This window comes from Euleptes europaea, chromosome 18, assembly GCF_029931775.1.
Source record: "Euleptes europaea isolate rEulEur1 chromosome 18, rEulEur1.hap1, whole genome shotgun sequence".
Lineage (NCBI taxonomy): Eukaryota > Metazoa > Chordata > Lepidosauria > Squamata > Sphaerodactylidae > Euleptes > Euleptes europaea.
Genome location: NC_079329.1, coordinates 4,295,612 through 4,308,283, shown reverse-complemented (window position 1 = coordinate 4,308,283; position 12,672 = coordinate 4,295,612). Strand labels below are relative to the sequence as shown.

General features: G+C 43.3%; 1 gene segment (V, D, J or C); it reads left to right on the top strand.

Moving 5' to 3' along the window:
- Positions 1-1,660: 1,660 nt before the first annotated feature.
- On the top strand, positions 1,661-12,409 carry LOC130489884 (Ig mu chain C region membrane-bound form-like). The segment is given in 7 exon segments: positions 1,661-1,901; positions 3,768-4,094; positions 4,756-5,097; positions 6,991-7,323; positions 11,284-11,287; positions 11,842-11,992; positions 12,330-12,409. Coding segments are annotated over 7 exon segments (1,407 nt in total).
- The last annotated feature ends 263 nt before the right edge of the window (positions 12,410-12,672 follow it).

Sequence of the window (12,672 nt, the reverse complement as noted above, 5' to 3'; positions counted from 1 at the left end):
GTTCTCAGAGGGGACCTGGCAGGTTTGGAAAGGCTTGAGGTCAGAACTTAAGTTCTCCTTGGCACCTGCCATTCTACTGGGGAAACAGCACAGATCTCAGATGAGGTCCAGTTGGTGAGCTCTGGTTGGAGGTAAACCCATTGACATATCCTCAATGTTTCCCAACGTGAGGAGCATGACGTTTTTTAGGTCTACAGTCATTTTGGATCACCTACCACTTAAACCGGTGGGACATACCTAGAGACCCTTTGAAGCCCTCTTTTTCACTGAAGATCAGCTGAAGGGGAAAGTCACCAAAAGTGGCATCCACCCCAAATTCAGTTGCATGCCTCCCAGTAGAAAGGCAGCCTCCTAGGTGCTTGGGTTCCCCACTGTCTGGGCCCCTACCATTCCTGGAACGAATATTCAGTTGGACTCCCCAAAGCTCTTTTGGCAAAGCATCTGATTATGAGACTGCAGGAGAGGAGACCCCAGGTCACCCCTCAGCATTCATAAGACATGCATCAATGTGAAAGAAGAGGAGAGGCCATGGCTCAGTGATAGAGCATCTGCTTGGCATGCAGAAGGTCCCAGGTTCAATCTCCGGCATCTCCAGTTAAAGGGACTAGGCAAGGAGGTGATGGGAAAGGCCTCTGCCTGAGACCCTGGAGAGCCACTGCCGGTCTGAGTACACAATACTGACTTTGATGGACCAAGGGTCTGGTTCAGTATGTGGCAGCTTCATGTGTTCAAGGCTAGCTCTCTGCTGAGCTGGAGCATTCGGAAAGTTGTACTTTGGAAGGGGGAGTACTGAGACCTTCCCAGCATTTCAGTGCTGAGCTTAAAAGTATGCATTTCTTAGATGAACTCAGAGGGGCCATGGCTCAGTGGAAAGCATCTGCTTGGCATGCAGAAGGTTCTGGGTTCAGTCTCTGGCATCTCCAGTTAAAAGGATCAGGTAGTAGATGATGTGCAAGACCTCTACTGAAAATCCTGGAGAGCTGCCACCACACTGAGTGGACAATACTGACCTTGAGGGACCAATAGTCTGGTTTGTGCAGTGTGGGGTAGTGGTTAAGAGCAGTAGTTTGGAGCAGTGGAATCTGATCTGGAGAACCAGGCTCAATTCTCCACCCCTCCACATGAGCGGTGGAAGCTAATCTGGTGAACTGGGTTGGTTTCCCCACTCCTCCACATGAAGCCAGCTGGGTGACCTTGGGCAAGTCACACTGTCTCAGTCCCACCTACCTCACAGGGTGTCTGTTGTGGGGAGGGGAAGGGAAGGTGATTGTAAGCTGGTTTGAGTCTTCCTTAAGTGGTAGAAAAGTCAGCATATAAAAACGAACTCTTCTTCTTCTTCTAGTCAGTTTTCCCGAGGTCAGCTTGGCCAAACTGAGTAGGAGAATGCACAAACTAAAATATCAAACATCTGGTCAGTCAACAGCAGAATTCGTGTTACTCAAAAATCTCCTGTAAGTTTTCAAAGCTGAATTTTCATGTTGGATAATTTTGGTTCACTTCCTTTTAGGTATTCAATTGCAGTCAAACACCTCACAACTTTTTTTTTAAAAAGCCTCCTCATCCTTATGCTGTGTTTTTTTCTTCTCCTGCAGCTACTCAAACTGGTCCTTCTCTTTTTCCCCTCGTTTCACGCTATGAGAGCATCCCAAGCAATGGACTCATGACCATTGCGTGCTTAGCCAAGGATGTCCCACCTGCCTTCGTCAACTTCAGTTGGGACGATTACAACAATGTCAGCATCAACGCAAAGTACGTCACACGATATCCTACTATCAGCAATTCTGCTGGGACGTTCTCTTCAGTCTCCCAGGTGGCCGTCTCAGCCAATGATTGGCGGAATTTTCAACCATTCTATTGCAAAGCTGAACATGTCAATGGAACAGCACGAGTTGTCCGCCAGAGTAAGTGAACGCATTTGGTTTCTTTTGATCAACCAATAGCATCTCCCCATGAACCACAACGACAGCAGCTTCCTGCAAGAACTGCTGCTTACATGCCATCCAACCATATGAAAAAAAGGTAGCGACTAAATCATGACATAAAATCATGTAGCTGGAAGGGTCCCACAGGTCATCTAGTCCAATCACCTGCTCAATGACTCCCTGTTCTTATGACAATGAACAATTATTGAAGTTCAGCTCACACCTAAAGTTTATATTCATATATAGTGATCAATTTTTTAAAAAGACATTATAACAGAGACAGATGGGAGATTTAATGTGCTCAATAGCTTCATCCTCTACATTGGATTCTTGCCCCCAGTCACAAAAGTTAGTGAATGGAGTTGCGATTACTCTAGGAAGGAACATGACTATTTTGAGATGTGATCATGGTGCAGTGGATAAAACACATTCTTTGCAAGCACAATGTCCCAGGTGATATCCTTGGCATATCCAGTTAAAAAGTCTTCAGTTAAGTGTAGGGAAGGACCTTTCTCAGCTTGAGAGGGTGGAGAGCTATTACCAGCCCAACTAGATGGACCAATGGGTGATATAAGGTATCTTCATTTATACATATTCCCTGTAGTAAAGGAAATGTGCCCTGCATGCCCTCAGTAGCCCTCTCTCCTGTATTATTCTTTCTTGTGTTCTTTTTCTGAGAACTATGAGTAGCCCTGGCACTAATGATGCTTCACAAAGCATCATGATTAGGGTTGCCAGCCTCCAGGTGGTGGCTGGATATCTCCTGCTCTTACAACTGATCTCCAGGTGGCAGAGATCAGTTCACCTAGAGAAAATGGCAGTTTTGGAAGGCGGACACTATGGCATTATACACCATTGAAGTCCCTGTCCCTCCCAAACCCTGCCCTCTTCAGGCTCCACCCCTAAAATCTCCAGGTATTTCCCAATCCAGAGCTGGCAACTCTAATCATAGGGTTGCCAACCGCCAGGTAGTAGCAGGAGATCTCCTGCTAATTCAACTGATCTCCAGCTGATAGAGATCAGATCACCTGGAGAAAAATGGCCACTTTGGCAATTGAACTCTATGGCACTGAAGTCCCTCCCCTCCCCAAACCCCACCCTCTTCAGGCTCCGCCCCCAAAATATCCCACTGGTTGAGAAGAGGGACTTGGCAACCCTACCTAATCATGATGTGTTTCTTCACAATGGGTCACACTCATGAATGCCCAGATCTAGTTAGTTTTATACAGATGACTTCCTCAAAAGCGCTGGGTCTGTAATCTCTCCCCATGCATATTTGCTTCAGAGGGTGGCTTTGTTGGTCTGCAGTAGAACAGCTAGATTCCAGTCTAGGAGCACCTTAGAGACCAACAAGATTTTGGGGGTATGAGCTTTCAAGAGTCAAAGCTCCCTTTGTCAGCTACCACATACATTCGACATTAAGCATAGTTCAATTGTGGAACTCCCTGCCCCAGGATGTGGTGATGGCTGCCAACTTGGAAGGCTATAAGAAGGGAGTGGACATATTCATGGAGGAGAGGGCTATTCGTGGCTGTTAGTAAAAATGGATGCTAGTCATGATGCATACCTATTCTCTCCAGGATCAGCCGAGCAGGCCTATTATATTAGGTGCTTTGGAACACAGGTAGGAGAATGCTGCTGCAGCCATCTTGTTTGTGGGCTTCCTGGAGGCACCTGTTTGGCCACTGTGTGAACAGACAGCTGGACTTGATGGACCTTGGTCTGATCCAGCAGGGCCTTTCTTGTGTTCTTGTGTTCTTACTTGCTACATTTAGAATGTTAGCATAGAGTCCTGGATCCGTCTGCAGTGAACTTTTCCCTTTTTCCCTGATTTTCTTCCTCAAGCCTCATGCATTGAGCCTGAAGTGATTATCCGCGCTCCACGCCTACAAGATTTTGAGGCTGCTAATCCAAATGCGACCATTGTCTGCATGGCTGTTAATTTGTACACCACGAGCACCACAGTCCAGTGGCTGAAGAACGGACATGCTGTTGACTCTGACTTCGCCAACACTGGGCCAGTTGCGGTGGGTCCGCATGGCTACAGCATTATCAGTGAGCTCATAGTCGATAGGAGGGACTGGGTCTCGGACAAGACATTCTCCTGCGAAGTGCACAACGAGAACTTCACCAGCATCAAGAATATCAGCAAGGCCCTTGTCTGTGACCTCGGTAAGTTGAAATGTTCCCATCCACCCAATTATATCAGAACTCCAGAGTCCCTACCAAATCAGTTGAAAACAGAGGAGGGGCTGTGGCTCAGTGGTAGAGCTTCTGCTTGGCATGCAGAAGGTCCCAGGTTCAATCCCTGGCATTTCCAGTTAAAGGGACCAGGCAAGTAGGTGATGTGAAAGACTTCTGCCTGAGGCCCTGGAGAGCCGCTGCTGGTCTGAGTAGACAATACAGACTTTGATGGACCAAGGGTCTGATTCAGTATAAGGCAGCTTCATGTGTTCAACAGTTCAAATGTTTACCTCCTGAGAATAACTAATGGTTATATAAGTGATATTCTAGTTGTTAACATGTACTACGTTATGTGTTAATTTGAACTAGTCAGACAAGTGTAAAATGGTGGAAGTCATCAATAGAAAGAACATGTGATAATTTCATGTTTTTGTTTAGCACATTCATACAAAAACACATGCTGAGTTAAAGCAGATAGGTACAAGAAGACATACTAATAAGACAACTCTGGTTATAAAAAAAAAACAGGCCAATGAAGCATGTAGATTATTTGAAGCAAAGCAAGATATGAGGTACCTGAGGTACCTGAAAGAGCTATGTTCTGATTTACTGATAAAATGAATGTTGTTCCCACTCCATTGCTTCTTAGGCTCGTGTTCTGATGTGCAAGTCCATGTGGAGACCATGCCACCATCCTTTACTGAAATTTACTTGACCAAGTCGGCCAAGCTGACCTGCAGAATTTCCAACGTGCCCTATGACCATGAACTTAAAGACATGAATGTCGTCTGGATACGACAACGTGATAACACCGAGCTGGAGACTAGAATTGGACAGGCTATGGAGCAAGAAAACAATGAGCTGATATCTGTAGATGTAACGGCAACTGTGTGCCCAGAAGAGTGGGACAGCGGGGAGACCTTTAGGTGTAAAGTTTCCATTCCCTCCCTTCTTCCCACAGCTGAAGTAAGAACCCTGAAGAAACTTAAAGGTAGGTATCTCTTTTACATCACTTTAAAAGAAATGCCACTCACAAGGTATTGGCTTCATCAGGTCTCTGGCACACTTTGGAGTTGGCAGAATGGTACCCAAAGGCTCACCAAATCATCATTTCCTTTAAAACATTTCCTTTAAAACATTTCTAACTTCAAAAGTCTTTAAGGCAGCTAGCTCCCAACTTCAAGAGTGAGAACTGAAATAATACATACAATATCATACAAAATAAAAGACAAATGAAAACAACCCGGCTTTGCCAGGAAAGGGAGGGGTATCAATCACATAAACTAAACTAAGCAAGTAGCAATAGTCAATACCTTTATTGGCATAATAAGTAGCAGTAAAACAAACCAGTCTTCAGATCTGAGCAAACAAGAAAACCATCTACACTTGACACCAAAAAGAAGGGGAGGAAGAAATGAAGAAAAGTTGGTTTTTATATGCCAGTTTTCTCTACATTTTAAGGAGAATCAAACCAGCTTCCCTTCTTCTCCCCAGAACAGACACCTTGTGAGGGGGGTGAGGCTGAGAGAGCTCTAAGAGAATGGTGACTAGCCCAAGGTCACCCAGCTGGCTTCATGTGTAGGAGTGGGGAAACAAATCCAGTTCACCAGATTAGCCTCTGCCGCTCATGTGGAGGAGTGGGAGAATCAAACCCGGTTCTCCAAATTAAAGTCCACCACTCTTAACCACTATACCATGCTGTTGCCCAAAATCTTGCAACATTAGTCACTAGCACCCTAACTTCATGAGGCTGAGTCCTTCAGGCATCCTGGTCACAAGCCAGTAAAGGTTTTATCAGATAAGCTCGCACAATGCATGGTTCACCAAACTAAAGGCAGCCCATCAGCCATTAACTGTGGGGTCTTCAAGATGATTGACAGTCCTCAACAGGCAGCAGATTATTGAGGTCCCATTCAGACTCTCTCTCACACATGCAAACACACACCCATGAAAAGAGTTTCAGAGAGTGCCCATGTTAATCTGCAGTAGAAGAACCAGATTCAAGTCCAGAAGCATCTTAGAGACCAACAAGATTTGCAGGATATAAACCTTTGAGAGTCAAAGCTGACGACAAGAGCTCGGGTTGATTTGCCAAGCTGTAATATGAAATTCACCAATCAGAGGGGCTTCACTGTGCAGCTTTATGTCCTACAGCCATTCTCCAAACATGCTAATGCTCAGAACTTTACTGACTTTACTAGCTATAGGGAAGATCTGGGTCCGAAAACAAGCAATATGAATTTATGACTCTTCATCTTCCTCTCCTCCCCCTTCATGCTCCTTTCTAGAATCCAGATGGTATTCCTGGCATTCCTTCTGTCTATGTCCTCAGTGGCATCAGGTTAGGTGGGTCTCTCAGCCTGGCACTCTCCAGAGTAGCCAGAATGGTTAGGAAATGCCCACATGAATCATCATTGATTTCCTTTATATAAAACTACGTTAAAATATATTGACTAACAGGCTTGATAAACAGTGTTAGTATACTAATATAATATATTATAATTATTATATTAGTATACTAACACTGTTAGTATACTAATATATTATAATTTATACCAATATATACTAATATAGTATACTAATATATTATAATATAGATTATCTGCAGGTTTGAGTATAATTGTATGTATTTCTGTTATGTTAAAGACTTAATCACTTTCAAGATCTATTGTTTAAAAGATATTACAGAATGTCCTATCTCCACTCCAGTGTGGAAGTTAGCGAGGATCTTGATATAGATTTGGAGTAATGATTATGTATGGGGAAGTGTATGTTTCATGTTTGTATGTCTGTTTTGTGTTGTTCTAAAAAAATTAAAATTCAATGAAAAAACTATCATTTAATCCATTTTGCCGACTAACCCTTTCTCCTTATCACCATCCAGGTGGTACTCCCCATGCTCCTGCAGTCTACGTCCTCCCCCCGCCCTCGGAACAGCTGGCTTTGAAGGAAACAGCGACCCTCACTTGCCTGATGAAAGACTTCTACCCCAACGACTTCTTCGTGAAATGGCTGCGGAACGATGAGCCGGTGGCAGATTCAGAGTACTTCACCAGCAAGCCCATCCAGGAATCCAAGACCCCCGAGCGGTATTTCACCTACAGCATGTTGAACGTCAAAGAGCAGGATTGGAACTACGGAGCCATTTACACATGCGTGGTGGGACATGAGGCACTCCCCCTCCTGACAACTCAGAAGACCCTAGACAAGAACACGGGTAAACCCACCCTTGTCAACGTCTCCCTCGTGCTGTCCGAAGCCACCAACACTTGCTACTAACCATTGTTGCCATTTCTGTTCATTACCTTCCGCTCCCCTGTTTCCACCAGCATCTTCCTCTTGTTGTGTCTCCTAATTATGAGATCTTTATTATTATTAGATGGGAAGCAGGGGTGGACATCTGAAAAAAAGATGTCTTAAATGTGAAGTCATTGGTTGGCTTCATCATTTTGAAGAAGAATAACAGTTTGCAATAAACTATGTTTTTCAAGCCAAAAGGAGAAAAGCTTGATTGCTGTGCACATCTTGTCTGTTGTGGGGAGAGCAAGGGGAGGTGATTGTAAGCCAATTTGAGACTCCTTTTGGTAGAGAAAATTGGGGTATGAAAACCAACTCTTCTTCTTCTTATGACCAGGGTGCCCAGAAAGAGCAGGTTCTTCTCACATCAGCACACTTGACTGCAAACAAATATTTATGGCTATATATTTCACACACAACAAATATATATGGCTATATATTTCACACACAATAATAGTGGTCCTCAGTTCAATTCAGATATACCCCTGGAAAATGTAGCTCTTCCATGAGAACCAGGAGCTTCCATTTGCTTACCCCAAACAAACTGGCATTTGTCAAGTAACGGTTGACTAATATAATAATGACACCATCAAATTTATCTTCCATGCAGCACTTATGACATGTTTCTAGCTGCTTGGTAAACTCTTGTGGCAAGAAAAAAACTTTCTAACTTACACTCTTTCTAACTTAAATATTGCATTAAAGATATCCAGAAATTACATAGTCCAACAAGAAGAGTAATAAAGATGACAAAACGCAGAGCTAGATGACATGAAGGATCAATTTCACCCATTAGTAGAAATTTAAAACAGGCAGATTGAATTCTAATCATTAGCTTCACAGCATCAGTTCTTACCCTTTAATCCACTACCATCTCTCCAAATTAATAGCACTATCCTTCAATGCCCCACCCCAATTTATGACTTTATTAGAATATTTAAATGCCACCTTCCCTCCCCTCCCACCACCATTCCAACTCGACAGCTTATAAAAAAACCTGATACATGGGTAATAAGACAATTAAAAAATATATAAGTTAGCAGCCATGTAACACCCCCCCCCCAAGTAATGTCCTTCTTATTAAATTTAATGCAATATGTGCACCTAAAATCAATAGCCTTACACTAGTCAGTTCTTGGAAGTTAAGCAGGGTACCAGCCCTGGTTAGTATTTCAATGGGAAACCACCAAGGAAGTCCAAAGTCGCTACACAGGCATTGACAAACCATCTCTGAACATCTCTTGCTTTGAAAACCCTTAGGGGTCGCCATAAGTCAGCTGTGACTCGACGGCACTTTTCACCAACACATTTCTAATGGAAGGTGGACAGTCCAGAGACCCTCAGCATTGTACCTCCTTCAGGACAGCGTAACACTGGAGCCTTCACCAAAAGCAAGAAGACCATTGCTGTAGACAGAAGGACAGGAAGAGGTCAACCAAGAGGATCTCATTAAATTCTTCTGGCCCTTCTCCCTCCTCCTTTTCTTACATTAGAACCATTGCCCTCAGCACCAGCAAACTAGGGAAAACAGACGAAAGAATTTAAATCTCAGCTCTGTGAGACACCTTACCCCAGAACTCTGCTCACCCCATTCTCCTCACACAATAGACACAGATGGTATGCCACTGTGTTGGACAGATTACAGGTCCCTTGGGAGACCAAAGTTCAACTCTTCTCCTCAGTCACATATGTCAATGACTGGCTTTTGGTAAGGCGCTATGCCTCTCTTCCTAACCTACCTAAACTAAAGATAACCGAGACAGAAGTTATAAACCAGTTCATAGGCTAAAAAGTTAAATTGCTGTCCATGGTGCTGGAAAAAAATCCTATTGACAATCTTGAGCATCGTAAAAAAGAACTCACGCATTGAAGAATGAGACACCTCCTTCCTCCCTCAGATGCTATACGTCATATTAAATACCTGTGACTAGAACTCCAGCAGTGTCCTTTAACTACAAAACCATCATGCCCAGTATGACTAGGACTGCAAGTCAAATTTGGCACACCCATGCCATTTCTCAGAATGAAAACAGACCCCACCCCCCAACACACAGTGCTTTAAGCCCTGTATGGGAAAAGACAGGCATAATATGGGTTTCTGCCATTCCTCCACACACCTCAGGAGGGCCATTTTTTATCAGTGAAACAGAACACGGGCATAATGTTTGGGGCGGCATCAGGGGCCATGGTCCAGGGTAGAAAATCTACTTCTCATGCCATAGTTTACAGGTTCATTGCCAGAAATACCCAGTTTAAAAGGATAAGAAAGTAAGTGATGTGAAAGACTTCTGCATGAGAAGTTGGAGAGCCACTGCTGGTCAAAGCAGACAGTACTCATTTGATAATGGTTTGAATCAATGAATGCAGCCTCATATGTTCATGGGTTTATATAGAGCTTATGAACTTATGATCTCAACCCCTGAACATCTACAACTATACTTTCCAGTTACAATACATGTCTTGGGACCCCAGTATGAATCCCCAACATCACATAAAATTTGGCCTCAATTTCACCACTATAGCCTCCTCGCTGCCCCTCAAAATTGTATCAGATTATCACTACATTAGTCTATATTGTTACACCCACATTCACAAGCTGAAATAATTTTATAAAGTCCCAGCAAGAAGTTCATTCTTCAGATTTAACATTTGACCATCAAATGATAAAATGTTTGTTGCACCTCTTTGTTGCCCCTGTCAAGTAAGCGGATGGCCAAGAGGATGATTTCCTGAAAAAACTTCTCACTCTTGCTGCTCATGATAAGAACTGACACCAGTTTGGTAGCCCCTTCTCTGCCCAACCAACACTGAATGGCTGCAATGAAAGGGCAGGATAAAAATCTAATAAATGAAATGGAATGGAATCTGGGCCACTACCAAATGAGTCAAGAATCTCCCCTTTGGGGCTGGGTTGCAAACAATTAGTCAAAATAATTTTCTCCAATGTATTGCCCCTCTCAACCAATATCTCCTGCAGTGGCCTTAGTTCTTTAACGCACACCTTCTCCTCAGCTATCATCAGGTCTGATATGCTGGATCAATTTGGAGAGGAAACCACCACTTTGACAATGATAGTAGGCCTCAGGCCTTTCCACGAAAAGTCATTCTGGATGGTGCCGGAAATCCACCAACACTGAAATTCAATCTTCACATATTTCCCAAAATATCTATGCTGGAACAGCAATTGTTTAGAAGTCTCTAATGGACATTGTTGGATGAAGACACTTCCTAGGTCCCCTTCAGGGGCAAGCTTTTCCCTACAAAACCTATAATAAGTCTGCAGCTCCATTGGGAGCTCAACTCATGGGTTGCTTGACAGCCAGATATAAGCCCATACATCACTATACTGCCCAAACAAGCCAAGGTTGGGCACTGAACCATACACAGTTTTAAGAATTGTGATGCTCTGTGTAGCATCCAATTCCCTATCACTTTAATTCCCAGGCATATTCTGAAATTTCAAAAATTCTCTTAATTTGTTACACTCATTCATAGCACAATTGGAGAATTCTAGAATTTCTGACCAGCAAGTCAAGAAATAATTCATTGCTCGGTCAGAAATAACTACACGTCCGCTTGTCTTAAGCAGGTAGGGTTTTCTTTCTATTCTTTCTTCAAGTTAGAGAAATGCCATCATCTGTCACCATTCCCACAGCTTCATACATCTATTATAGAAAGATAGCATCTCAGAACAAGAATTTACCGAAGAGCCGCATAGGTCTACACGAAGCACCATCAAGTGCAAAACCAGACTGGGGTTGAAGGTCAACAACACAAGCACCACTTCCCTACCCCCCATGCTTTACCCCTCACCCTCACCCCCCCCCCATGTCTCCAAAAAGACCAACTATTATAACACTAACAATGACAACCAAAGCAGAAATGTAGACGGGTTTTGACGGGCACGGACACACAACGAATTGTACAACCTTCCCCTATCTGTCCATTCACCTTTTTCCTTTCCTGTACCGCTCTTAAAAATGAATAAGACTGTTAAAAAAAACTCTGTTGCCTATCATAACACACTTTTCAGATTACCCTTTCCCATTCTCTACAGCTGCAATTGCTATCATCTGTTGTTTTCTATGACAACTCCATTGAGATATTTCCTTTTTCATAAAAGTATAAGAGAGCCAGCATGGTGTAGTGCTTAAGAGCGGCAGACTCTAATCTGGAGAACCGGGTTTAATTAATTCCCCACTCCTCCACATGAGTGGTGGACTCTAATCTGGTGAACTGGGTTGGTTTCCCCACTCTTACACATGAAGCCAGCTGGGTGACCTTGGGCTAATCACAGCTCTCTCCAAACTTTCTCAGCCCCATGTACCTCACAAGGTGTCTGTTGCGGGGAAGGGAAGGTGATTGTAAGCTGGTTTGATTCTCCTTAAAAGATAGCGAAAGTCGGCATATAAAAATCAACTCTTCTTTTATAAAAAAGTAACTTCCATTTATCATCCAAAGCTTACCTTGATGGGATTGTAGACCCGGATGATGATGAAGGACTCCTAAACATCTCGTCAAACCTTTCCACTGTCATTGTCCTCTTCCTTGTGAGCCTTTTCTACAGCGCAACCGTGACTGTCATCAAGGTAAAACAAATGGCATATGATGGGGGGAGCTGAATGAACATTTTTCAGCATTCCTTTGTGGTCCAATAGCCACCCTTTTTTGGAGGGAGGTAAACTAAGAAACAAAAGGCAAGAGAAAAAGCTACTTTTGGTGCTAGTGATCTTCACGAGTTTGAGACAGACCAAAGTTGAGCAGTATGTTGTGAAGTTTTATGTTTCTATAAGAGGACACACACATGTGGAACAGTGGAACATGTCTCCAAACGGTGATGGTAAACCAGATGACAGAGAGGTTGCAAAAGAAGTTGGGTCACATTTGACCTAGAGTAACACTCATGAGTCTTCTTTCCAATTCCAGGTGAAATAACAAAGGGAACAATATTGGACAATGATCCATCAGTGGCCTAAAAGAGTCAGACGCCACCAACTTTCATTTTCTTTCATCCTTAGTAAAGAACCTCTCCATCCACTTTTGTGAGAAGATTGAGTTAAATTATTATCTTGCTTCTTTTCCTTTCCTAATTCCACTTGAAATAGCAACGCCTATGATCTATGGACAAACAACGAAAGGAATCTGATTCGACAATTACAAGTCCTTTCATTCCTGTCCTAATCAAGGACTTCTACCTCTCTGTCCTCTACTGTGAGAGGACTGATTGGAGGAGAGGCATTATTCACTTGCTTCATATCATAGTACTACA